The following is a 27,793-nucleotide window of genomic DNA, read 5'->3' as shown; positions in this document are numbered from 1 at the left end:
TGAGCCTCAAGCTCATCCACTTTATTTCTTGTACTCCGTGCATTCATATATAATACTTTACTTTTACTCCCCTCACCTTACACATCGATTCCTATTGCGCTTGGCCATACTCTCCAATCCCTTCCTGAGCTTTCTGTCCTGTTAATTCTGTTGTCTTTCTTAACTTTTCTTATTCTGTCATTCCCTTTAACTCCATTCTTATATTTCTAGTTCACCCCTCCACCCCACTACTTAGTTTAAACACACCCGTGTAGCAGTGGTAAACCTGCCTGCCAGAACGCTGGTCCCCTGCCTATTAAAATGCAACCCGTCCCTCCTGTACAATTCATCCTTACCCCAAAACAGATCCCAGTAGTCCAAGAATCTAAATCCCTGCTTCCCACACCAGCTCCTCAGCCACACATTCAGATCTCCTATCTCCTTGTTCCTGCCCTCACCAGCACAAGGAACTGGAAGCAGACTGGAGATAACCACCCTGGAGGTCCTGCTTTTCAGCCTTCTTCCGAGTTCTCTGAAGTCTCGCTGAAGAATTTCTTTCCTCTTCCTCCCAACTTGTAACATCCTCCTCATTCAGGGCAGTCAGGGATGGACAATAAATGCCAGTGATGTCCCATGAGCAAATAAACAAAAATGACCCCATTAATAACTTGCCAGTTCTCTCATCATCAGGCCCGTGTCCAGTAGAAAACCTTAGTAAGAGCCGACTCCATTTCCTGCCTGTCTTCACAGACTGGGATATATTTATTCAATTCTGATGGTGCCTGTCTCCTCCAGATGTATCTTTAACCCCCTTCATGTTTTCCAACAGTTCAGTCTTTCTCCTCAATGTCATTCAAGACCCGGGAAAGCAGGGTGAGTGGCAGTTGGTTAGGTCCTGAGATGGGTCAGTGATTGACAGCCTGGGACAGGTCAATGTGATTGATAAGCAGGGATGGGTAGCTGTGATTGATAGCTGGCTAAAGCTGAGACAGATGGGTGTGATTGACAGCCTGGGACGGGTCAGCGATTGACAGCTGGTTAAGACCTGGGGAAGGTTGATATGATTGATAGCAGGTTAGGACCGGGGGACCTCTCAGCCTAGCTGTGGACTGGGAAGCTAGCTGAAAGCCACCTTGGATATGGAGCAGTTTGCTGACAGTAATTGCTCAGCTGGTACAAATGCAGTCCTTAATCTCTCTAGCCCAGTGCTCTGAAGATACAGTCGTGCTGGAAAGTGTGTGAACCCTGTAGAATTTTCTCTATTTCTGCATAAATATGACTTAAATGTGATCAAATCTTCACATAAGTCCTAAAATTAGATAAGGAGATCTCAATTAAATAAATAACAAAAATTATACTTGGTCATGTATTGAGAAAAATGATCCAATATTACATGTCTTTATTGGAAAAACTATGTGAGCCTTTGCTTTCAGTAACTGGTGTGACCCCCTTGTACGGCAGTAACTTCAACCGAACATTTCCAGTTACTGTTGGTCAGTCCTGCACATCGGCTTGGAGGAATTTTAGGCAATTCCTACTCACAAAACAGCTTCAACTCTGGGATGTTGGTGGGCTTCCTTGAAAGAGCTGCTTGCTTCAGCTCCTTCCACAACATTTCTATAGGATTAAGGTCAGGACTTTGACTCGGCCATTCCAAATCACAGATTTTCTTCTTTTCAGATCATTGTCTTGTTGCATTATTCAACTTTTATTGTGCTTCAGGTGATGGACTGCTTCCTGACATTCTCCTGTAATATGTCTTGATGCAATTTGAGTTTATTGTTTTCTCAACGATTGCAAGCTGTCCAGGCCCTGAGGCAGCAAAGCAGCCCCAAACCATGATGCTCCTTCCACCATGCTCCACAGTTGCGATGAGGTTTTGGTGTTGGTATGCAGTGCCCTTTTTCCTCCAAACACAGCAATGTCCATTTCTGGTAGAAAGTTCAGCTTTTGTCTCATTTGTCCACAGAATGTTGTCCCAGAAGCAACGTAGAGCATCCAGGTGGTCTTTTGCAAACTTGAGACATATAGCAATGTTTGTTAGAAGAGCAGTGGTTTCCTCCGTGGTGTCCTTCCATGAACACCATTCTTGTTCGCTGTTTTTCTTACAGTAGGCACGTGAACAGAGACTTTAGCAAGTTCTAGAGATTTCTGCAGGTCTTTTGCTGTTGCCCTTTTTCACTTGCACGTTGCTGCTCTTGGTGTGATCTTTTCAGGATGTCTACTCCAAGGGAGAGTAGCAACAGTACTGAGTTTCCTCCATTTGTAGACAGTTTCTTTTACTGTGGACTGATGAATACTCAGGTCTTTAGAAATGCTTTTGTAGCCTTTTCCAGCTTCATGCATCTCTACAATTCTTCTGCTAGGGCCCTCTGAACGTTGTTTTGATCAAGGCATGGTGCACATAAAGAGATCTTTCTTGTGAAGAGCAGGTTTTGTCAGTAACCTGACCATGTGTGTCATTTTTATAGAGCAGGGCACCTCGACAACCCACACCTCCAATCTCATCTCATTGATTGGAACACCTGACTCCAAATAGCTTTTGTAGAAGGCATTACCCCAGAGGGTCAAGTACTCCTTCCAAAAAATGCATGTAATATTGGATCATTTTTCTCAATAAGTGAACAAGTATGATGTTTTTTGTGTTATTTAATTTGGTTCTCTTTATCTAGTTTCAGGACTTGTGTGAAGATCTGATCACATTTTTGGTCATATTTATGCAGAAATAGAGAAAATTCTGCAAGGTTCACAAACTTTCTCACACCGCTGTATCTCCTTGAGCCGCTCTGGAAAGACGGACTATCACAGGGAGCTGTAATGCCACAAGGGGCCAGGTGGCGGCGCTGCAACGTGTTGGAGTATTACCATGGGCCATGTGATGGCACTCCAGCAGCAGAGTGATGCCCCCAGCTGGCGACCTGAGATACTGCAGCTCCAAAATGTGCGCTGAGGCGCCACCATCTGGCTGGGTGATGAAGTGCCGCTCCTTGGAATGTCTGACACACCCCTGGTCCGTGTCTCACCCCTTTCTGTCTCTCACATTCCAGATTGGGTGATTTCCTTTTGTGAGATTGTGGTAGTGCAGGTGCTGGAATCTGGAGCAAGACATGATCTGCTGGAAGAACTCCCAGAGGGTCAGTCAGCATCTGTAGGGGGAAAGGAATTGTCCACATTTAGGATCGATGGTCCAGTTGTAGGTCAATGGGTCTAGTCAGGATAATAGTTCAGCATGGATGAGATGTACTGAAGGGCCTGTTTCTGTACCATAGTGCTCCAAGACTCTCCTGAGATAAATTTGGATAGGTACATAGATGAGAGGGGTTTGGAGGGTTATGGTCCAGGTGCAAGTAGAAAATCAGGTCGGCATGGATTAGATGGGCTGAAAGGCTGTTTTTGTGTTGTAGTGCTGTACAGCTCCATGATGTCAGTGAAAGAATTGAACAATCTAGGAAATTAAAGAAAAATAAATAAATAATGTTTGTTTATTTATTTAAGGGGGAAGTGAATGGTGCTGAGCTTTAAAATGTTCTCTTTTGTTTTCCTCCTCCTAGTCCAACACCAATGTACCCTCCAACGTACCTGGAGCCTGGTATAGGGTAAGTGCCTGATGTTGTATGTGTTATGGTACTGAGCTCAAACATGTAGCGACACTCGTGTGGTGCAAAGCGATCAAGCAAAGCCTGGGCCTGCTCCATTTCTATTGTCCATACCCAGGCTGTGGGGACCTGGGCTGTTATGATTCACCTCGGCTTGGAATGGTTCCAGTGCCCTTGGCTTTTGGGAGAGAGTTCCAGATTTCACTGAGCAAATAACATCCCCCCGTACTGCGCAGGGAATCAGTAAGACCTGCTCGCATCCCGTAGGATCGCTTGCCCACACGTTGCGCCCTGGCGCATTCATTCCTTTGTGAGTTGCTGCCTTTAACGCTGCGCTGCCTTTGTCGGCTGTCCATGATGCAGCGACACCAGTGAACTGCTGGCGACGAGGACGAGACTGGTTGCGTGAAGCCAAGGCTGAACTATGAACCACTCATCATTCATCCAGTGATAGAGAATGTGGTTCCCTCCGTAAAGCTGTGACCCCGGAAGGCCTGGCCCTTCCTTTAAAGTTCTGATCCTTTGTTTGTCACCATCCCCATCCCACATTGGGGACCTCACTCACTGGGAAAATCTACTCTGCCCCATCCCTCACTGGGGAAATATACCCTCCACATGTCCCACAGCAGGAAAAGTCTTCCTTGCACCCACCACCCCCAGTCCCTATCCCATCCTACATCAGAGTAAGTCTCTCTCCTCCACCACACATCTGCACAGACACACCAAATTCTTCACATTGCAGTCCCAAACTTGATAAAATCTCCTCTCTTCAATGTCCCCCTTCCATGTGGGAAAGTCTCCCCCCTCTCCATCGTCCGGCCACACCGGGGTATGTCTCTCTCCATCACCACAGTTTCTGTCAAATCTATGGGCTGCTTTAAATGATTCTGGAATATTCAGTCTTGTGAAAACTATTAACAAACATGTAAATAATTAAAAGTACAAACCATTTAAAAACAAAGAAGACAAAAGTACTTAAAAACATATCAGCAAAAGCAGTAAGGCACAGAGCTGCTGTGGTGTCCCGGCACAGTTCCCTGTCTGTAGTGGGCCTGCGATGGTGCAGAGGTCGAGGATGGGGATCCATGGGCGGCTCGTGTTCAGGTTGAGTACTCTGAATCTCCCAGCAAGCTGGCGCTTCCACTTCCATCTGCGTGTGTGCAAAACCTGTGTCCTCTCATTGGTTTTGATCAGCGACAGAACAGAAGCAGACTCCAGAGTAACGGTTCACCTGGGAAGCTGTTTCTGGGGGTGCCCGCCGGTCGGCATGGTAGTGAGGGAGAATGAACCTCGCCAACAGCAGTAAAGCTAACTCATGGTGTGAGGCTGGAGGTGATAGCCTGTGCTGTGTTTTGTTACAGGAGACACACACCCTACATGAACCAGACTGACTACAGGATATTCGAGCTCAACAAACGATTACAGAACTGGGCAGAGGTAATACAGCCAGTCTGTGTTTCTTCTCGTCTGATCATTAACTCTCCTTCCCCCTCACTCACTCCATCTTGTTTTCCTTCTTGTATTTGTGGATGAAACGAAATGAGGACGTGTTGGAGGGGGTGAACATCATCGTAGATTACAGGGGATCGATCAGTGGCAAATAGATATTAATGCAGATAAGTGTGAGGTGATGCATTTTGGAAAGACTTGCACAATGAATGGTAGAGCGCTAGGGAGTGTAATGGAACAGAGGGACTTGGGAGTACAGTGCATAGTTCATAGAAAGCTGAGCCACCTGTAGACAGAGTAGTGAAAAAGGCGTTTAGCATATTGGCCTTCGTCACTGAGTATAGGAGTTGGAACGTTATGTTTCAGCCGTGTATGTAGTTGGTGAGGCAGCTCTTGGAGTATTGTGAACAGTTTGTTATCCTGTGGTAGGAAAGACACAGTTAAACTGGAAAGAGTGCAGAGAAGATTTGAGGATGTTGCTGGTGCTAGAGGGCATAAGTATTGGGGAGAGTTTGACCACTCTAGGTCATTATTCCTTGCAACATAGGAGAATGAGAGGTGACGTTGCAGAAGTGTTTACATTTTTGAGAGGCATAGACAAGGTGGATGGTAATAGTCTTTCCCCCCAGGGTAGGGGGGTCCAAATCTAAGGGACATGGGTTCAGGGCAGGTGTTCCCAACACGGGGTCCACGGACCCCTCGGTTAATGGTAAGAATCCATGGCATAGAAAAGGTTTGGGAACCCCTGGTTTATAGTGAGGGGGAAATTACCTAAGGGGCCAATTTTTCACACAGAGGGTGGTGAGTACACACAACAAGCTGCCAGAGGAAATGGTTGAGGCAAGTACAATAGTATCATTTAGGAAGCAGTTGGATAGGTATATGGAAGGACGGTGTTTGGAGGGATATAGATTGAATGCGGGAAATTGGGACTAGTTTAATGGACACCTAGTATAGACTGGTTGGGCTGAAGGAGTTGTATCGGTGCTTTATTGCTCCATGCTTCTATCTGGATCTTCTTCATCTCCCCTGGATGCTCTCCCAATCTTTGCCCTTTCCTCCTCTTGCCACTTGTATTTTTATTTCTCCCGTGCCCACACCCTCAGACTCTGCCTGAAACTGAGCGTCTGTCTCCCCAGGAGTGTGACAATCTTTGGTGGGATGCCTTCACCACAGAGTTCTTCGAAGACGATGCCATGTTAACCATTACCTTCTGTCTGGAAGACGGCCCGAAGCGTTACAGTGAGTCGCTCTCTCATTCCGGTGTCTCCCTTCGTCTCATCTTGCAGATTCTTCCTCCCAGGGTAGCAGTGTGTGTTATTAGAGGGAGTGCATTCAAGGTGAGAGGGGCAAAGTTCAAAGGAGATGTGTGAGGCAAGTTTCTTTCACAGAGAGGTGGGTGCCCGACAGAGAGGCAGGCTGCCAGGGGGGTGGTAGAGGCAGATACGACAGAGCTGTTTGAGGCTGTTAGAGACAGTATATGGAGAGAGACGGATCATGTCCATGAGATTAATTTAATTGGTATCACATTGGGACAACATGGTAGCGTGGTATATCCATTAGTGTAACGCTATTTATAGCACCAGCGACCTGGGCTCAGTTCCTTTGCTATCCATAAACAGTCTGTACGTGACTGCGCAGGTTTCCTCCATTTCCTCCCAGATTTCAAAGACGGGTCAGTAGGTTAATTAGGTAATGCAGGCTCATTGGACCAGAAGGGCCTGTTACCATGCTGTCTCAAAACAAATAAAAGTAAGAGATAAATGTTTGGCACAGGTGTTGTGAGCTAAAGGACCTGTTCACGTTTATTTATAATAACAAAGTGATGATTATTATATTTTGGTTTTTAGGATGTTTTTGAGTAAATTTATTTTTTTCTTTTATTTTTATATATCTTCTACTCAAATGATTGGAATTTATTTAGAAACATAGAAAATAGGTGCAGGAATAGGCCATCTGGCCCTTCGAGCCTGCACTGCCATTCAGTATGATCATGGCTGATCATTCAACTTAGAACCCTGTACCAGCCTTCCCTCCATACCCCCTGATCCCTTTAGCCACAAGGGCCATATCTAACTCCCTCTTAAATATAGCCAATGAACTGGCCTCAACTGTCTCCTGTGGCAGAGAATTCCACAGATTCACCACTCTCTGTGTGAAGAAGTTTTTCCTCATCTCGATCCTAAAAGACTTTCCCTTTATCCTCAAACTGTGACCCCTTGTTCTAGACTTCCCCAACATCCGGAGCAATCTTCCTACATCTAGCCTGTCCAATCCCTTTAGAATTTTATACGTTTCAATAAGATCCCCCCTCAATCTTCTGAATTCCAGAGAGTATAAACCTAGCCGATCCAGTCTTTCATCATATGAAAGTCCTGCCATCCCAGGAATCAATCTGGTGAACCTTCTTGGTACTCTTTTTATGGCAAGAATGTCTTTCCTCAGATTAGGGGACCAAAACTGCACATAATACTCCAGGTGTGGTCTCACCAAGGCCTTGTACAACTGCAGTAGTACCTCCCTGCTCCTGTACTGGAATCCTCTTGCTATGAATGCCAGCATACCATTCGCCTTTTTCACTGCCTGCTGTACCTGCATGCCCACTTTCAATGACTGGTGTACAATGACACCCAGGTCTCGTTGTACCTCCCCTATTCCTAATCGGCCACCATTCAGATAATAATCTGTTTTCCTGTTCTTGCCACCAAAGTGGATAACCTCACATTTATCCACATTAAATTGCATTTGCCGTAAATTTGCCCACTCACCCAACCTATTCAAGTCACCCTGCGTCCTCTTAGCATCCTCCTCACAGCTAACACTGCCGCCCAGCTTTGTATCATCCGCAAACTTGGAGATGCTGCATTTAATTCCCTCGTCTAAGTCATTAATATATATTGTAAACAACTGGGGTCCCAGCACTGAGCCTTGCGGTACCCCACTAGTCACCGCCTGCCATTCTGAAAAGGTCCCGTTTATTCCCACTCTTTGCTTCCTGTCTGCCAACCAATTCTCTATCCACATCAATACCATACCCCCAATACCGTGTGCTTTAAGTTTGCACACTAATCTCCTGTGTGGGACCTTGTTAAAAGCCTTTTGAAAATCCAAATATACCACATCCACTGGTTCTCCCCTATCCACTCTACTAGTTACATCCTCAAAAAATTCTTTGAGATTGGTCAGACATGATTTTCCTTTCACAAATGCATGCTGACTTTGTCCGATGATTTCACTTCTTTCCAAATGTGCTGTTATCACATCTTTGATAACTGACTCTAGCATTTTCCCCACCACCGATGTCAGGCTTACCGGTCTATAATTCCCCGGTTTCTCTCTCCCTCCTTTTTTAAAAAGCGGGGTTACATAAGCCATCCTCCAATCCTCAGGAACTAATCCAAAATCTAAAGAGTTTTGAAAAATTATCACTAATACATCCACTATTTCTTGTGCTACTTCCTTAAGCACTCTGGGATGCAGACCATCTGGCCCTGGGGATTTATCTGCCTTCAATCCCTTCAATTTACCTAACACCACTTCCCTACCAACATGCATTTCCCTCAGTTCCTCTACCTCACTAGACCCTCCGTCCCCTACTATTTCTGGAAGATTATTTATGTCGTCCTCAGTGAAGACAGAACCAAAGTAGTTATTCAATTGGTCTGCCATGTCCTTGTTCCCCATGATCAATTCACCTGTTTCTGACTGTAAGGGACCTACATTTGTCTGAACCAATTGGTTATCACTATCAGAGGCTTCCACAGATCGGTGAAGGTCCTTCGACCAGGAGCAAGCTGTCAGATGTCATGGGCTGGGTTTGAGGTGGAGCCATTCCATTCAGTGGTAGAAGGAGGAACACTACAGCACAGTGCAGGCCCTTAGGCCTACGATGTTCTAGCCCCTCCACTTTTCTATCACCCATTGTCTCTTAAATGTCCCTGATGTATCTCCCCGTACCACCACCCCTGGCACGGTGTTCCACTCACCCACCACCCGCTGTGTAAAGAACTTGCCTTTGGCATTTCCCCTCCCCCCATACTTTCCTCCCATTGCCTTAAAATTATGCCCCATTCCACCCCATTCTGGATAGATGTGGGGGTGGCAGGTCCTGAGAGTAATTCGGGGCAGGCACAGTCCGTGTGTCCTGTGTCCTAGGGAAGGGGCTGCCTGCCAGCAGTGCTGACTTTCACTGATCGATTGAAACGAAACCACCCAGAGAGTTTTATTTCTGGATTCCTGGTCTCCATCCCGTCATTCCAGAAGGAGGGAGGAAACGTGTGTGGATCTTGAGGTGGGGGGGGGGGGCTAGGTCCTACCCACAGCTGAGACTGCACCCTTGCCCAGCGGGCCGTGGGTTCAAACCCCACTCAGAGGCATCAACACAATATTACTGAGGCAGGGCTGCCAGCTTTCAAACAGGGGCTGCTTCTGCCCTCTTGGACGGGTGTTACTGACGTCGGGAGACTATTCTGAAGCAGCAGTGGAGAGTTTCCCACAGGCCCCGATCAGTATTTATCCCTCCCCATCCAGTGCAGGTGAATATTGGCCAGTACCACGTGGGAACACTAGCACAGGTGTAGCTGCCACATTCCTCGCATCATGACATTGAAACCCCAGTACGGGGTGACACGCACAAAATGCTGGAGGAACTCAACAGGTCAGACAGCATCTATGGAGGGGAATAAACAGTCAACGTTTCATCAGGGACCCTTCATCAGGACTGGAAAGGAAGGGAGAAGATGCCAGAATAGGAAGGTTGGGGAGCTGGAGGAGAAGATGCCAGAATAGGAGGGTAGGGGAGGTGGAGGAGTACAAACTGGCAGATGAAAGTTGAGACCAGGTGGGAACAGGGGGACGAAGTAGGAAGCTGAGAAGTGACAGGTGGCAGAGGTAAAGAGCTGAAAAAGCAGAAATCTGATCGGAGAGGAGAGTGGAACGTGAGAGAAAGGGAAGGAGACAGGGAACCAGAGGGAGGTGAGGAGAGAGGAGAGCCAGAATGAGGAATGGAAAAGGAGAGGGGTACAGATGTTTACAGAAGTTAGAGAAATCGATGTTCATGCCGTCACATTCGAGGCTACCCAGACAGAGTATGAGGCACACACACAGAATGCTGGAGGAACTCAGCAGGTCAGGCAGCATCTGTGGAAATGAATAAACGGTTAACATCTTGAGCCAGCAGCTGCAGATTTTTCTCTTGTTTAACATTTTGGGCTGACCCCCCTTCAGATGTCGATCCCCAAGTGGAATGATTTCTCGTGCTTATGATTTCCAGTACGGTGTTGTCAGCAAAATGTTCTGAGATGCCCCAAGGACGTGAAAAGTGCATTAGAAATTCTTCCCCAGTGAATCTTGCAATATTTACCTTCCCAAACGCTAACCTGGGCAGCGACTGGGGGGAGCCCAGTCCCATTGAGCACTTGGTCGCAGAGGGAATTGGTTCGTTAACCCCCGATAACCTGTCGTCTCTTTCACACTCTTTCCCTGCAGCCATTGGCCGGACATTGATCCCCCGCTATTTCCGCAGTATCTTCGAGGGTGGGGCTACCGACCTTTACTACGTGCTCAAACACCCAAAGGAGTCGTTCCACAATAACTTTGTGTCATTGGACTGTGATCAGTGCACGATGGTGACTCAGCATGGCAAGCCCATGTTCACCAAGGTAAGGCCTGTCAGCACAGCAACAGAATAGCAGCCACTGGCAGAGGGAGTGCTAGCCTGGACTTGCTCATTGACCTTCAGTGGCCTGATTGAACGGATGTGGACAGGATGTTTCCAATACTGGGAGAGTCTAGGATCAGAGGGCACAGCTTCAGAATAGAAAGACGTCCCTTCAGAACAAAGATGATGATCTCTAAGTCTAAAACGTCTTCTAAGAAAGGATGTGGTGGCATTGGAGAAGGTTCAGAGGAGGTGGACGGGAATGATTCCAGGAATAAAAAGGTTATATGAGGAATGATTGAAGGTTCTGGGCCTGTACTCTTGGCAATTTAGGAGAGTGAGGGTGGATCCCATTGAAACCTGTCGAATGTTGAAAGGCCCAGGTAAAGTGGACATGGGGAGGATGTTTCCTATAGAGGGGAAGTCTAGTAGCAGAGGGCACAGCCTCAGAATGTAAGGACATCCCTTTTGAATAGAGATCAGGTGGAATTTGTTTAGCCAGAGGGTGATGAATTTGTGGAATTCATTGCCATAGATGGCTGTGGAGGATGTTATTTAGTACATTTATTGATTAATATAAGCCGTCAAAGGTTACAGGAAGAAGGCAGGTGAATGGGGTTGAGAGGGATAATAAATCAGCCGTGATGGAGTAGACGTGACAGTATTTATGGCCGTTATTTATTGTAAACTTGGGGAACTCTGTGCCCTGTCTATTCTCAAAGCTCCATGTCTGCCTGAGGAAAGGTTCACTGGACTGATTCTTGGAAAGAAGGAAAGACCTTGCCTGCCCTCACTGCAGGTTTTGAGGAATGAGGCAGATGGACATTGGAGTCTCGGGGGGTTGAGGAGGTGGATGCAGAGAGCTCGTTTCTCCTTAGGGAAGGAAACTGGAACGAGGGTCGTGATCTTGAATGAGTGCGTGGAATTTAGGGTGCAGAGGAGATGAAATTTCTAATGGGTTAGTGCTCTTATCTCAGAGAGCTGGAGTGGGAATTCAAAGAATATATTCAAAGAGGAGATGGCCAAGGTTTGATCTAAAGTGGAGTCGAGAATTTGGGGAAGAGGGGAGACTGCACCCGAAGTCAAGAACAGATCGAGTGATGGGGCTAACTTCAAAATCAAGTCAGCAACAAGCTTATGGAATGGTAGAGCAGCTTTGAGAAGCTTGAATGGCCAGCTCCCTCTCCCATGTCTGAGAATCTTTGGCTTTGATAATTCACGTTGTTTCTCCTCTCAGAGAGTTCCCTGCCTTTCTGCAGTAACAGTGGGGAACTTCAGATGGCTCCCTAGGAGTGATGTCTAACTGAAGATGTCTCCTCATGTGGAACACCAGTCAGAGATCTTGAACCTTTCACCTAACCGCCTTATTATCAGACGATGTTTAATCTCCTGGACTCTGTGGTGCCCAGCTCATGAGAATAAAACCACAGGAATGTTAAATTTGTATTGTATTCCATGTTAAACAGAGGTGGAGATGCTCAGTTGTACTGTGTTTCATGTTAAGCAGGGGTGGAGATGTTCAGTCATGTTGCAGCTGGGGCTGTTGGACTGCTGTTCATGATGTGCTCAATGTTATAGGTGTGTGTGGAGGGACGGTTGTACCTGGAGTTCATGTTCGATGATATGATGAGGATTAAAACCTGGCATTTTAACATCCGGCAGCACCGCGAGCTGATCCCACGCAGCATCCTCGCCATGAACGTGAGTATTTCCCTGGGTCCTGCTCTGCCTGCGGTTTGTACCCAGTGACACTGACCCTGCCACCGGACCCCTGGGCAGGAGAGAGCGTCCTGAGACCCACCACAGTCACTGTGTCCACCTAACCTGAGGCACCAAAGCAAAATGGCTGCAGGTGCCCGAGATCTGGAAATGCTGGGCAATAATCGGCAGGTCAGGCACTGTCTGTGGAGTGCGGGGTAGAGTAAAGGTTAGCTTTAGTTGTCACAGGTACATCGAAGCATTCAGTGAAATGTGTTCAAGCAACACCTGCAAAATGCTGGAGGAACTCAGCAGGCCAGGCAGCATCTATGGAAAAGAGTAAACAGTCGACATTTTGGGTCGAGACCCTTCATCAGGACTGGAGAAAAAAAGATGAGTCAGAGTTAGGTGGTGGAGTGAAGAAAGAAACACAAAGTGATAAGTGAAACAGGGAGGGGAGGGGTGAAGTAAAGAGCTGGGAAGTTGTTTTGTGAAAGAGATAAAAGGCTGGAGAAGGGGGAATCCAATAGGAGAGGACAGAAGGCCGTGGAAGAAAGAAAAAGGGGGAGGAGCACCAGAGGGAGGCGACGGGCAGGCAAGGAGATGAGGTGAGAGAGGGAAGAGATGGTGGGGAATAGAGAGGGGGGTATTACCAGAAGCTCTAAAAATCAATGTTACTTTATGCCTACTCTCCAGCGCCCCCCTCCATTTCACCTGTAACCTTGTGTTTCTTCCTCCCCTCCTCCCACTTTCTAAATCTGACTCCCCATCTTTTTTTTCTCTCCAGTCCTACTGAAGGGTCTTTTTCATTGATGCTGCTGCCTGGCCCTCTGAGTTCCTCCAGCACTCTGTGTGTGTGTGTGTGTGTGTGTGTGTGTGTGTGTTGCTTGGATTTCCAGTATCTGCAGTTTTTCTCCTGTTAGTGAAATGTTGTTTACATCAACAATCAAACAGTCTGAGGTGGTGCACCACACTTCTGATGCCACATTGGTATCCCCACAACTTACTAACCCTAACCAGTACATCTGGAGTGTGGGAGGAAACTGGAGCACCCAGTGGAAACCCACACGGTTACTGGAAGAATGTACAAACTTACAAACAGCGGCAGAATTGAATCCCGATCACTGACGCTCCAAAGATACTGTGTCAGCCTTATGGAAGGTCACTGGTCTGAAACACTAACTCTCTTCATAGAAAATATTACAAAATATCAAAGAACTAATGAACATTAGAGAATTTTTTTTTTGCCTTCTCCAATTTCTTTGTTGCTCTGGGACGGGCACCGCTTAGGCGAGGATGTTTATTGTCCCATCACGTAGATGACGGAGAATGCAGAGGTGGGGAAAACTGTGAGGAGGACAGGAGTGAGGAACAAGGAGTTACAAACGGAGCAGGGAAGGCAGTAGATGAAATTTACTGCTGAGTGTGTGAAAAATCATATTGTGCAGTAACAGCAATGTAAAGCAGAGGGGGCAATTGTAAAGGCTGTGAGTACAGAGAGACCTATCATGGATACTTCATTGAAAGTGACAGGACAGAGAAGCATTTGGGATCTGAGCTATAAGACCATAAAGTATAGGAACAGAATTAGCCCATTTGGCCCATCATTTGTCCTGCTATTTTATCACAGCTGATTTATTTTTTTTTCTCAACACCATCTCTGTTCTGAAGGAATGTCCTATTCTGAGCTGTGCCCTCTGGTTTGAAACGTTCCCACTATAGGAAACACTCTCTCCAGGTCCATTTTGTCTAGCCCCTCGAATATTCTGTAGATTTCAATGTGATCCCTCCTCATTCTTCCAAAACCCAGCAAATATAGGTCCAGAGCCATCAAATGTTCCACATAGGTTATCTCTTTCATTCTTAGGATCATTCTTAGAAACCTCCTCTCTAATGTCAGCACCTTCTTTCTGAGATGTGGGGACAAACCTGCCCATTATACTCCTAATGTAGTCAGACCAATGCTTTGGCAAAAGCTCAGTTTTGTATTCTTTTATATTCTAGTCCTCTCGAAGTGAAATCTAATATGAAAAACAGTGGACCCAACTGCAACCCCTTTGGACGAGCACCAATCACCAGCAGCCTGCCAGAAAAGGCCCCCTTTATTCCCACTCTTTACTTTCTACCAGTCAGTCAATCTTATGTCCATACTAGTATTTTCCATGGGCTCTTGCCTTGTTTAGCAGTCTGATGTGTGACAGTTCATCTGGGGTCTTCTGAAATCCAAATAAACAACGTCCACTGATGAATAAAGTCTTCTTGGGCTTCCAGCCAGATACAGTTATCAATTATAACCAATGTTTCAATGACAAACACTGCCATCTTCTTTAGGGATGATGCCTGGGCAAGTCTTAAACTCTATTTACAATTGAATTCCATAAACAAGGTGGGAGAGTGGAAACCTGATTGGATGGGGTCTAGCCAATCAGGAGGGACAGAATATAGGGATGTAAATACCACCAGACTAGACTTGCCCAGGCATCAACCCTGAAGATGGCAGAGTTTGACATTGAAACTCCGGTTATAATTGATACCTGTATCCAGCTTGAAGCCTGAGAAGAGCTTATTCATTATGTACACGGGGAAAGCACTAGGTCCTTTTTCAACATCCACTGACTTTCCTTTGTCCTGCCTGTTATTTCCTCAAAGTTTTGTCAGACTAGATTTCCCCTTAAAGAAACTATGCTGGCTTTGACCTATTTTATCAAAGTTCAAAGTAAATTTATTATTAAAGTACATATATGTCATCATATAATACCCTGAAATTCATTCTCTCTCAGGCATTTACAGTAAATACAAGAAACACAATTGAATCAATGAAAAACTGGACAAACGAGCAATATGCAAAAGATAAGAAATTAAACAAAATAATTAAAAAAAGCAAAAAATATTGAGCGCCCGAGATGAAAAGTTCTTGAAAGTGAGGCCATAGGTTGTGTGGACAGTTCAGTGGTGGAGTGAGTGGAATTATCCCCTCTGGTTCAAGAGCCTGATGGTTGAGGGGTAATAACTGTTCCTCAACCTGGTGATGTGGGTCCTGAGGCTCTTGTACCTCCTTCCTGATGGCAGCAGGAAGAGCATGACCTGGGTGGTGGGGGTCCTTGATGGTGGATGCTGCTTTCTTCCAACAGTGTTTCATGTAGATGTGCTCAGTGGTTGCGAGGGTTTTACCCGTGATTGACTGGGTCATATCCACTTCTTTTTATTAGATTTTCTGTTCAAGGGCATTGGTGTTTCCATACTCTGTGATGCAGCTGGTCAATATACTCTCCAGGACCCATTTATAGAAGTTTGTCAAACTCCTAAGAAGGTGGAGGTACTGCCATACTGTTTTTGTAATTGCACCTGTGTGCTGGGCCTAGGCCACATCCCCCAAAATAATAACCCTGAGGAATTTAAAATTGCTGACCCCCGCCTCCTCTGATGAGGGTTGGCTCATGGACCTTTGGTTTCCCCTCCTGAAGTCTATAATCAGCTCCCTGGTCTTGCTGACATTGAGTTGTTGGTATGGTATTTCAGTTTCCCTCCTATATGCTGAGTCGTCGTCACCTTTGATTCAGCCTATCACAGTAGTGTCGTCAGCAAACTTGAATATGACATAGGAGCTGTGCTTAGCTACACAATCATAAGTGTAAAGCGAGTAGAGCAGGGACTAAGCACACAGTCTTGTGGTGCACCTGTGGTGATGGAGACCATGGAGGAGATACTGTTGCCAATCCGAACTGTTCGGTCTGCAAGTAAGGAAATCAAGGATCAATTTGCTCAAGGAGATATCGAGGCTAAAGTCTTGGACCTTATTGAATGGTTTTGAGGGGATGATAGTATTGAATGCCAAGCTGTGGTTAATAAAGAGCATCCTGATGTATGTATCTTTGCTGTCCTGACGTTCCAGGGTTGAGTGAAGGGCCAGTGAGATGGCATCTACTGTGGACCTGTTACTCCAGCAGGCAAATTGGAGCAGACCTAAGTTGCTTCTCAGGCAAGAGTTGGTATGTTTCATCACCAACGTCTCAAAACACTTTATCACTGTGGATGTTAATGCTTCTGGACAATAGTCATTGAAGCAGGTTACCACACTCTTTTTGGGCACTGGTATAATTGAAGCCCGCTTGAAGCAGGTGAGTACCACACACTGCTGAAGCGAGAGGTTAAAGATCTCAGTGAACACATCAGCCCTCTGATCAGCACAGGTCTTTGGTAGTTGGCCAGGTACCCCATCTGGGCCAGATGATTTTCGTGGGTTCACCCTTCTGAAGGCAGCTTGCACATCAGCTTTGGAAACTGAACTCATAGGATCATCAGGGTATGTGGGAGTTCGCATTGGTTCCTCTGTTTTGACGGTCAAAGCGAGCATAGAAGTGAAGCCCTACTGTCTCCAATGCCACTTGATTTAACTTTATAAGAGGTGATGGTATTGAAGCCCTCAACTCTTGAGCATCCTTCATTGATTCAAGTTTAGTCTGGAATTGCCGCTTGGGCCATGATATGGCTTTCTGGAGATCGTACCTGGATCTCTTGTAACCTCCTTGGTCGCCAGATTTGAATGCTTCTGATCTGGCTCTCAGTACATTTCAGATCTCGTGCTTCATCCAGGGCTTCTGACTGGGGAGGACTCTGAATGATTTTGTGGGGACACACTCATCTACAGCTGTCTTAAAAGGTCCATTACAACAATGGTGTACTCATTCAGATCCACAGATGAGTCCTCGAACATGGCCCAGTCCATCGACTTGAAGCAATCCCATAGCCGTTCCTCTGCCTCCCGCGAGCATCCTTTTGTTGTCCTAATCTCTGGAGCCTTGCTCTTTAACCTCTACCTGTATGCAGGTAGGGGAAGGACAATCAAATGATCAGATTTCCCAAAATGCGTTGTGACCATGGAATGGTAGGCATTCCTTATCTTAGTTGGGACTTGTAGTGCTACAGGTTATGTGCTGATGGTAACTGGACAGGGTCTTCTTCAAACAAGCCTGGTTGAAGTCTCCGACTATGATGTGAAATGCAGCGGGATGGACTGTTTCTTGTTTATTACAAGGTAAAACCATAACAAAGTGCAGGAAAAAAGTGTTACAGCTACTGAGAAAGTACAGTGCAGGCAGACAAGAAAGCATAAGATCATAGCAAGGTAGACTGTGAGATCGAGAGTCTATCCTGTTATACTATGGAACCACTCAATAGTCTTATAACTGTGGAGTAGAAGTCATCCTTGACCATAAGACATAGGAGCAGAATTAGGCCATTCAGCCCATTGAGTCTGCTCCACCATTTTATGACTGATTAATTTCCCTCTTAACCCCATTTTCTTGCCTTCTCCCCAATACCTTTCACACCCTGACTAATCAAGAACCTATCAGTTTCCGCCTTAAATACACCCAGTGACCTGTCTTCCACAGCCACTTATGGGAGTGAATTCCACAGACTTGCCACCCTTTGGCTAAAGAAATTCCTCCTCATCTAAATGGATGTCCCTCTATTTTGAGGTTTTGAGGCTGTGCCCTCTGGTCCTAGACTCCCCACTTCTCTTTCCCCCCCCCCCACCCCCCACGGAAGCATCCAAGCATTCTCTCCATATCCACTCTATCTAGGCCTTTCAGCATTTGATAGGTTTCAATGAGATCTCCTTCACTTTTCTAAACTCCAGAGAGTACAGATCTAGAACCATCAGTTGCTGCTCATATAACCATTTCATTCCCATGAACCTCCTCTGAACCCTCTCCAAAGTCAGCACATCCTTTCTTAAATAAGGGCCCCAAAACTGCTCAAAATGTTCCCAAGTGAGGCCTCACCAGTGCCTTATACAACCTCAGTATTACCTCCTTGCTTCCATATTCTAGTCCTCTTGAAATGACTGCTAATATTGCTTTCACCTTGCTCATCACTGATTTCAACTTGCAAATTAACCTTTAAGAAATCCTGCATGAGGATTCCCAAATCACTTTGCACCCCGTTTTTTAAAGTTTCTCCCCGTTTAGGAAGATAGTCTATACTTCATTTCTACCAAAGTGCATGACCATACACTTCCAACACTGTATTCCAACTGCCAGCTCTTTGCCCGTTCTTCTAACATGTCTTAAGTCCTCTGCAGCCTCTCTACTTCTTCAACACCACCTGCCCCTTAACCTATCTTACTTTCATCCACAAACTTGGCCACAAACCCATTCATTCCATCCAAATTGTTGACATACAATGTAAAAAGAAGCAGTCCCAACAAAGACCCTTATGGAACACCACGTCACTGGCAGCCACCTGAAAAGATCCTTCTATTCCCTCTCTTTGCCTCCTGCCAATCGCAAAATACTCTATCCATGCCAGTTCTTTCTTGTAATATCCTGCACTGTTACCTTGCTAAGCAGCCTCGTGTGGCACCTTATCATAGATCTTCTGTGAATCCAAGTACACAACATCTACCGATTCTCTTTTGTCTATCCTGCTTGTTATTTCTCCAAAGAATTCCAACAGATAACGTCAGGCTAACTGTCCTATAATTTTGTTTCTTCTGACTCCCTCCCCTGAAGAGTGGAGTGACATTTGCAGTTTTCCAGTCCTCTAAAAGCATACCAGACTCTCTTTTCTCCCTTTACTCCACTGTAATAATGATACATCTGGCTTTGTCTTCTCCCTCCGCAGGGTGAAGTCTATCATATTGTGATCACTGTTTCCTAAGGGTTCCATTACCTTAAGCCCCTAATCAAATCCTGTTTATTACACAGGATCCAGAATTCCTGAATTTCTGATTCCCTTAGTGGGCTCAACCAAAAGTTGCTCCAAAAAGTCATACGGAGACATTCCACAAATTCCCTTTTGGGATCCAGCATCAACTCGATTTTCCCAATTTATTGGCATACTGAAATCCCCTATGACTTGCCTTTTTGACATGCTTGTTCTATCTCTCGCTGTAATATGTAGACCACTTTTGGCTATTTCTCAGATGCCCGTGAATAACTCCTATCAGGGTTGTCTTACCCATGTAGTTTCTTAACTCTACCTACAAGAATTCTACATCTTCTGAACTTGTGTCTCTTCTCTCTAAAGATGTGATTTCATTTGTACCAAGAGAGCTACTACTCCTTCTGCCTGTCCTTTCAATAGATTATGTAAGCTGCCAACTCGAATCATCTATAAGGCATGACCCCGTGAAACCCACAATGTCATACCTGCCAATCTCTAACTGCTCTACAAGATCATCTGCCTTATTTTGTATACTGCGTGAGTTCAAATATAACACTTTCAGTCCTGTATTTGTCACCCATTTCAATTTTGTCCCCCATTTACACTGCAACCCATCCAATTGACTGCAATTTTGCCCTAACATCTGCTTGTGCTTCCTGGCATTCTCACTATACGCTACCTCTGCTTGTAAACCAACATCCCTTTCCTCAGCCCTATCACTCTGGTTCCCACCCCCTGCCAAATTAGTTTAAGCCCTCCCCAGCAGCGCTAGCAAACATGCCTGCAAGGTTATTGGTCCCCCACAGGTCCAGGTGTAACCCATAATCTTTTGTGCTGGTCATGCCTTTCCCAGAAGAGATCTCAACGATCCATAAATCTGAAACTCTGTCCCCTGCCAAATCATCCTGTTCTTACCCTCACAGGTGCATGGCACAGGCAGGAATCCAGCGATTGATACCCTTACCCTGCCTGGTAGTGCATGCTTTTGGGGTTTTGTATCTTCTGCCTGATGATACAGAAGTGTGATGAGGTGGGTGGGGGGGGGGGTCTTTGATTGCGTTGGCTGCTTTACTGAGGCAGAGACCAAGTCTAGGTGGAGTCCGTGTTGGGGAGACTGGTTCCTATGATGTGCTGAGTTGCGGTCCCAGGCAGAGCAGTTGCCATACCAAGCGTGATCTATCCAGAATGGATGCTTTCTATGGTGCATAATAAAAATTGATAAAGGTTGAATGCCAAATGTCTGGAGGAAGCAGAGGGGTGTTGGTGAGCTTTACTGGCCATGGTCTGGACAGACTATTCACATGAAGGCTTTGAAGAGGTGCAGAAGTGAAATGATTTGAGTGGTAAGGGACTTCAGTTGCAAGGGTGCACGGGAGATGCTTGGATTACTGGAACAGAGAATATGGTGGATCCATGTGTCTGTTGTTTAGCCCATTGCTGTATCATGCTTCATCTCGCACTGTTTGAGTTTCTTAACCTGGCTGCTGCTTGCTCCCCTTCTGACCTTTGCCCTGGGCTACAGCAAGGCACAGCCCGAGGGGTGACCCACACTCTGCGGTCGGGGTCCTGCTGTTGGAGGGTCGGACTGCGTCAGTGCGAGGGCCGGGCGCATGAGATGTTTTGCTTCAGCCACACCTGAACACCGACACTTTTCCTCACTCACAGGAAGGTGCAAACTCTGAAGTTGAATATCAGCGTGGTTTCAGATCAGATTGCTCCCTGACAGCAGTGAACCAATTTCCTTTTTAAGTTGTAGTGAACTATGATGAGTATTTAACTAAAATCTTTAAATGACCTCGAATCTCATTAATAGCCTGCCTCTTTGAATCTTAGGTTCCTTCTATTTTACAAATCAACAAATCTTTTACAAAGTATATTTATTGTGTAGGGTTGGAGGGGGCACAGTTGCTTCATTGGAAAAAAACTCCTGTTTGCTTTCTTGCTTTTCTTTTCTTGCTGAATTTAGCTCCTTGTATCTTTCCTCCAACCTTTCCTCTAAGACGGGATTCATTATCTTCTGTGGAATTCTGTTCTGTAAACCTACAGTATTCAGTGAGGAAAAAGAATTTTAATTTGGTCGGTAGAGGTTCACCACCACTAAAAGAATGTTTACTCCTTTCATCTCTTTAAACCTGTATGTAATTTTATTTAAAGTGGTAAATACTCAGCAATGAACCAGCATTCGCAGATGAGTATTATGTTTCTGATTTTGTGGTAATACATCTGAGATTCTGGAGGAAAACTTAAATGTAGTTTTGTTCTGTTTTTGGGGGGCAGTCACATGTCTGACCACAAAAACAAACAAATCAAGATACAGGAAGAGATTAGAAGCTGCCAAAAGTACTACATGTCTCTCTACAAACCCCGTCTTCACAACTCATTGGTGTAGTCGCAAAAGCAAAATACTGCAGCTGCTGGAAATCTTAAAATAACAACAGAAATACTGATCGCGTAAGACAGTACCAGTGGGGGAGGGTTTCATCTGGAGATGATGTTGTCTAGAAGGTTCTTGGGAAGTCAACATTGAGACACAAAGCTTATGGTTACCACTGTTTTATTAGCTGTTCGTCACGGTACAGGTCAGTCTGCACCAGCAAACAAGACAGAGAAGTAACAAAGGAGCCTGAGTACATGGTCTCCCTTTATCCTGAAAACCAGTCTGGATCAATTTGGGTAAGAAGCTAGTGAATAGGCAGTGAGTGGCAGTTCAGCTCTGCAGACAAACAAGTTACAGAAGTATAGAGCGACACACAAAGATGCTGAAGGAACACAGCAAGACAGGCAGCATCTATGGAGGGGGAATAAATGAACAAATGTTTCAAGCTGAGGCTCTTCATCAAGCATCTGCCGAATCTCTTGTATTTCTAAGCATAGCTGCTGGTTTTGTGTCTGAGAGAGTTGGAGAGTCAGACATGTTATCTACATGCAGAGGGGAGAGCTCCTTTCTCTCCAGGGGCTCTTGGGGGCCAGAACTCCTTGTCTCCCAACAATCCCCAGATCACCCACCCTTCGTGTCGTCGGGTGACCTACCATTCGATGTGAACTTGGCCGAGCCTCATCCTCTCCTTCACTGACACAGGATGTGTGTTTCCCACAGTCCCAGGATCCACAGATGTTGGACCAGCTCTCAAAGAACATCTCACGGTGTGGCCTCTCCAACTCGACCTTGAACTACCTCCGGGTAAGGACACTTCGCACATTTCCAAACCTACCAGTAACACAGAGGTGCATGTAACAGCTGAGATCTGGGAAATGGGTGGGCACTCAGTTTGTCCATTGCAGAGAAATCAAAGCTGACCTACCCTGCACTGTACTGAAGGAGGGGTGTTATTCAGAGAGGGTCACGCCATGGAAGGGGTGGTGCTGGAGGAGGGTTACAATATGGGAGGGATGGCCCTGGGGAGGGTCACAATATGGACGGGGCAGCCCCTGGGGAGAGGGTCACAATATGGGAGGAATGGCCCTGGGGAGAGGGTCACAATATGGGAGGGGCAGCCCCTGGGGAGAGGGTCACAATATGGGAGGGATGGCCCTGGGGAGAGGGTCACAATATGGGAGGGGCGGTGCAGGAGGAGGGTCACAATATGGGAGGGGCGGTCCTTGGGGAGAGGGTCACAATATGGGAGGGGCGGTGCCGGAGGAGGGTCACAATATGGGAGGGATGGCCCTGGGGAGAGGGTCACAATATGGGAGGGGCGGTGCTGGAGGAGGGTCACAATATGGGAGGGGCGGTCCTTGGGGAGAGGGTCACAATATGGGAGGGGCCGTCCCGGGGGCAGGTCACTCTGTGTGGGGGACAGAACTGACTGACCCTTTGTGCTAAGTCTGCACTCCTCAAAGGGGAAGTGCCCTCTCAGCAGCTACCCCCTGTCAGAACCTTGTAAGAATGTAAAACCGTACAAGAGTGGAACAGGCTCTTTGACCCATGATATTGTTTTAAACAATAATGAGATGGCTATTTATTTCCTCCTTCTAAACTCCAAAGAGTTTTGGCTCAACCTGTCTACATCTTCATCGTAGTACTCAGTGATACACAGTTATACAAAGACTGGAGGTGGTAGATACAGTATACTGTCATGGTTGTTCCATGGGGGGGGGGGGTGATGCACAAGTTTCTGGGTACCAAGATGTATAACTGGCTTTTCTCTTGTCCCGATTCTGTCCATTGCTCCTGTTTCCCAACCCCCCCCCCCTTCACTGATCAGCTGTGTGTTATTCTGGAACCGATGCAGGAGTTAATGTCCAGGCACAAAACCTACAGCCTGAGCCCCAGGGACTGCCTCAAGACGTGCCTGTTTCAAAAGTGGCAGCGTATGGTGGCCCCACCAGGTACGTACATGTTTCTGGAGGCTCCTACACCAAGCAGAAAGCGGTCACAGTCAGATTTGCCATGGGGAGGTAACAAACGCCGCAAGGAAAGGCTGCTTGGAAAGGCCCCTCAAACCCATCCCACCATGGCCAGTCCAATTCCAGAGGAGTGCAGAAGCCCCTCTCCAGCATGCAGGCGAAGGAACTCCAGTGTTAATGGGGAGGGGTGGGTGTGGGAGAGCTCCCTCCCATCAATGGGTCCCTCACCACAGAGGACACGGTAAAGAGATCTCTTCTGCCAGCCAGGCATGGTGGTGCAAGGGGAGATCCCTCATGGCTGGCAGTGGTGGTTGGGAGGGTGTGGGGTGATAACTCATGGCCAGTAGTCAATGGGGAAGATCCCTCATGGCCGGGAATGGTCTTGGGAGATCCTTCATGGCCGATCGTGCGTTGTTCGGGGTAAGATCCTGTTCAGCCAGTGTTGGACGAGTCTGAGGGGCAGGAGAGTCTGGAGAGATCCTTCATGGTCGGGGTGGGTGTGGGTAGGTCCCCCTCAGCCATGCGGGTGTGTGGGGTGGTCCTCTTCAGGCAGGGTGGGGCATGTTTGTGAAGGTGCCTGGTGCCGACCGTCCTGTTGTGCTTCTGCCCTCAGCCGAGCCGGCCCGGCAGGCGCCAAGCAAGCGGAGGAAGCGGAAGATGTCGGGGGGCAGTACCATCAGCAGTGGCACCAACTCCAACGCCAACAGCACCAGCAAGAAGAAGAGCCCAGGCGGCAGCTTCGCCCTCTCCAGTCAGGTACCTGTAAGCATCCACGCCTCTTCCATCTTCAGCCTCGTGGCAGGCGGGCACTGGGGGAAGAGGGAGCCAGGGTAGAGACACACCCAGGGCCTGGCACCGCTGGTGGGACGGCCTCGGCCATCGTCCCCCTGGGATCCCCGATCTGGGTCAGTGGGTAGCCGGGCAGGGCCATGCGTCCTGACGGTGAGGTGGGGGATGGAACGGGTGTTGGGGGGGTGAGTGCAGAACAGCAGACGTTCGGCCAGCAGCTTGCTTCTGGCTCGGCGAGGTCATGACGACCGGGGACGTGGCTCCACTTCGCAGCCCGTGTCCCAGAACCTTCACCGCCAGTGATAGGGCCATGTTAGCAAACTGTTGTGTGGACAGTTTCCTTGTGTGTCTGCTTCCGTGTCCATATCTATCTGTACACACTGCCTTGCCTGTGCTTGTACATGTGTGTGCTGGTGCAAACATGGCTGTGTGTATATGTATATGCACTGCTGTCCCCCTCCCCCTCTCCCCCCCTCCCCCCTCATCTACCCACCACTCTCTCCCCCCCCCACTCCCATCTCCACTATGGCCCCTTCCCTAAGTGAGCTAAGCCCCACTGTGTGTTGCAGGACGTGATGGTGGTGGGGGAGCCCACCCTGATGGGGGGCGAGTTTGGCGACGAGGACGAGCGCCTCATCACACGCCTGGAGAACACCCAGTACGACGCCACCAATGGCATCGACGACGAGGACAGCTTCAACAACTCCCCGGCCCTGGGGGCCAACAGCCCTTGGAACAGCAAACCTCCATCCAGCCAGGAGAGCAAGTCAGAGAATCCAACCTCCCAGGCCTCCCAGTAAAGGTGAACCCCAGCGGCCAAGCACATTCCGAATCCCCCACTCAATCTACCTGTCCAAGTAACCGTGTAGAGGTACCTGCAGGGTCAGACTGGAACGTGTCCCCCAACATCCCAACCATCCCCATTCTCACATGGCATTAGCTGTGGATACGACACACGCTTGTTTCACTTCTAATCATTGCTTCAAATTTCTCTTCTAATTACGGAAAGTAAATTGCGTCTGAGGAGGCTTAAAGCTCCTCTTCCCTCCTTTCTCCCCCCTCCCCAGTGTTGGAGTGGGCAAGGCATCTAGGCCCTGATGGGGTGTTGTCTAGTCCTGAAGGGACTCAGTGGTGGAGATCTGCTGTCAAATGTCTGCTTCTGGTAGAGTCCTGGAGGTTGTAGAGATATCCCACTATATTACCCTGAAGTGTTCACCAGAAGGGGCAGAGGAGTCACTTGTACTGGGGTGAGTGGGTAACGTGCATCTGAATCCCCTGCTCCTGCAGAGGGCAGGCCCAGCATTCAGCTCAGGGAAAAGGGTGGGCTTATTGCGATGTGTTCCAACAGATTATCAAACCCTTCCCATTCTGACTGCACTGCACCCATCAGCCATCCTTCTGCCTCCACGGATGCTGCTCGACCTGCCGGGTTTCCCGGGCAGTTTGCTCTTCCCACCATTGCTTTTAGTGCAGAGGTTTTGATAGAAACGGTCACAATGCCAGTGTCTGTGGCGGATATCAGAGCTTGACCTGTGGCTCTTTGCGATCTCCCGAAGTTTGGGATTGTGCACAGCATATGGGAGTGTTGCCCATGACCCCGGGATTGGAGGGGAACTGGATCTGGTCTTGAACACTCATTCTGAGGTTGGGGTTGGGTTGGATTGGTTTTCCTATCTCCCTAGTCGTATACTTGGCCCACCGAGTCTGTGCCAGCCCTCAGAGCAGACCCATTCCTCTCATTTCCTTACAACATTGTCTCCCCAAATTCCCATCAACTTGCCCTAGATTCTATCTCTTCCCCACATACTAGGGGACAATTTATGGTGACCAGCCCACCGACTCTGCTTGTCTTTGGGATGTGGGAGGAAATGGGGTTCTCGGCACTAAATATGTTATTATTCTGCTAACCAGGCTCACACTCCCCGCCCCCCCCCCCCCCCCCCCACCCTAGTCATCTAGGACCACTGTGACCCCACTATTGGGAGGTGGAGATACCTATAGGATGACCAACCCCCTAACCCAGCTCTGCAAGACTGGAAAGTCACACAAGCAAAGTCACACCCTCCTGCGCTGCCGCTACAGTTGAATAGCCCGTTGGTATATGTATTGAAGAAGGGCTGAGGCAGAACTCGCCCTTGTTAGTTCCAAGTTTAACTTCCACACACTCTACTTCACTGTTCTACTCTGTGTAACCATGAGGAATCTTCAACCCTGCTGCCTAGTGTCCTGCCCTGTATCAAGTGCTGTTACAGTATTACTTACTGACCCCGCGGGTTCCACTGATTTGAGAGATTCTCACCTTTCAGATCCCACCACAGTCTTCCACTCCCCTCTCTATCCCTCTGGCCTTGTCCAGTGAGGTTTAATCAGAACCCCCCCCTTGGGTTACCTACCTCCTTTCCGGATCTCTGCACCTCTCATTGTGGTCTAGACATCAGCCCTGAATTCAGTGACTCTGCCTTGAAAGGCCCAGCCTTGTGAGCTTCAGAACTCCCTCCGTTACACCGCTAGGATTTTCTGAAACTTGCACCAAATACTTGGGCAGCTTTGAGAAGTGAGTCAGTGATGGGTTTTGTCTGAGCTTGCTCCTGTGATGGACCTTCAGGATCTTTCACTACGTTAAAGGCTCCATACAAACACGGGTGGCTTTGGGAGTAATGTAGGAAAGTGTCTTCTCTGTGAAATGATTGGACAGTGACCAACGAATTAACACCACATGTGGCCCAGCCCTGACTGTATAGCCCGTGGGGTTTTCTCCTGCTCTCTGCTGTGTTTCAGAGGAACTGCAACGGAGCAGATCACAGACTCAACCATGAGCCAGAAGCTTCACAAACACCACACCAGTGTCCTGACACTTAAATCCTAACAAGTAATTTGCTGTCATGATGTACCAGGCACAGTACACATGCCTGGGCCATGCCCATGCTGAGCCAGGGTGGGTTCAGCTTGTCTCTCGTTATAGTACCTCTATATTAAAAGGATTCTTTTAACTACCTTCCAAATCTAACCCCTGGTACCTCTGTGAACAGAGAGCGTGAGACGGAGGCAAGGATTTCTTCGCTGCTTCTCACGATTTTCTAATTTGCTGTAAATCTGTAGAGAGAGAGAGAGAGAGACAGGAAGAATATAAGATGCACAGTGTCGTGTTTTATACAGCAAAAGAAATCCGGGAAAAATAAACTTTAATAAATGCGTTAGGAAGGTGGAATGCTGAACAATCCCCTCAGAATTGTTTGTAATGTTTTTTAATGTTAACTTGTGTAGGGGAACTGTGTTTATTTTGGTTTTGAAGCCTTGTTCTGTGTATCTCTGCTTGTATATTGAACGCTAGTACTTACCAATCTGTATTGCTGTCATTAAACATATAGTAAACCTTATAATGAATGCTTCCTGTTCCTCGCTGGAGGGATTGGGGAAACGGCTGGTGAGGGAGCAAAGCATCTGAAGTGGCCGTGCCTCCAGTTTGTGAGGGAGGTCTTCAACAAGGTTTGGAAATGGGTGGGGATTAATGTGGGAAGCATAAACACAGGAGATTCGGCAGATGCTGGAAATCCAGGACAACACACGCACGCGCGCGCACATGCTCACACCTCAGTAGGTCAGGCAG

The 27,793-nt window shown here is 47.4% G+C and overlaps 1 protein-coding gene across 5 annotated transcripts in view; it reads left to right on the top strand.

Moving 5' to 3' along the window:
• LOC140185620 (LIM domain-binding protein 1) overlaps nt 1-27,566 on the top strand; it is a 105,949-nt gene extending 78,383 nt beyond the window's left edge. For 4 of the 5 annotated variants that reach the window (XM_072239036.1, XM_072239037.1, XM_072239040.1 and 1 more), the window contains exons 3-11: nt 3,531-3,575; nt 4,937-5,012; nt 6,164-6,266; nt 10,512-10,684; nt 12,262-12,384; nt 22,148-22,231; nt 23,256-23,379; nt 24,011-24,159; nt 24,756-27,566. In XM_072239036.1, coding sequence (XP_072095137.1) covers nt 3,531-3,575; nt 4,937-5,012; nt 6,164-6,266; nt 10,512-10,684; nt 12,262-12,384; nt 22,148-22,231; nt 23,256-23,379; nt 24,011-24,159; nt 24,756-24,986 — 1,108 coding nt within the window. In that variant the 3' untranslated portion in view covers nt 24,987-27,566. The remainder of the gene's footprint in view (nt 1-3,530; nt 3,576-4,936; nt 5,013-6,163; nt 6,267-10,511; nt 10,685-12,261; nt 12,385-22,147; nt 22,232-23,255; nt 23,380-24,010; nt 24,160-24,755) is intronic. The other variant, XM_072239038.1, reaches the window with a different exon arrangement.
• The last annotated feature ends 227 nt before the right edge of the window (nt 27,567-27,793 follow it).

The sequence above is a fragment of the Mobula birostris genome, chromosome 21 (assembly GCF_030028105.1).
Source record: "Mobula birostris isolate sMobBir1 chromosome 21, sMobBir1.hap1, whole genome shotgun sequence".
NCBI lineage: Eukaryota > Metazoa > Chordata > Chondrichthyes > Myliobatiformes > Myliobatidae > Mobula > Mobula birostris.
Note: the sequence above shows the minus strand (reverse complement) of the source record. Positions and strands in the feature narration are given on the sequence as shown.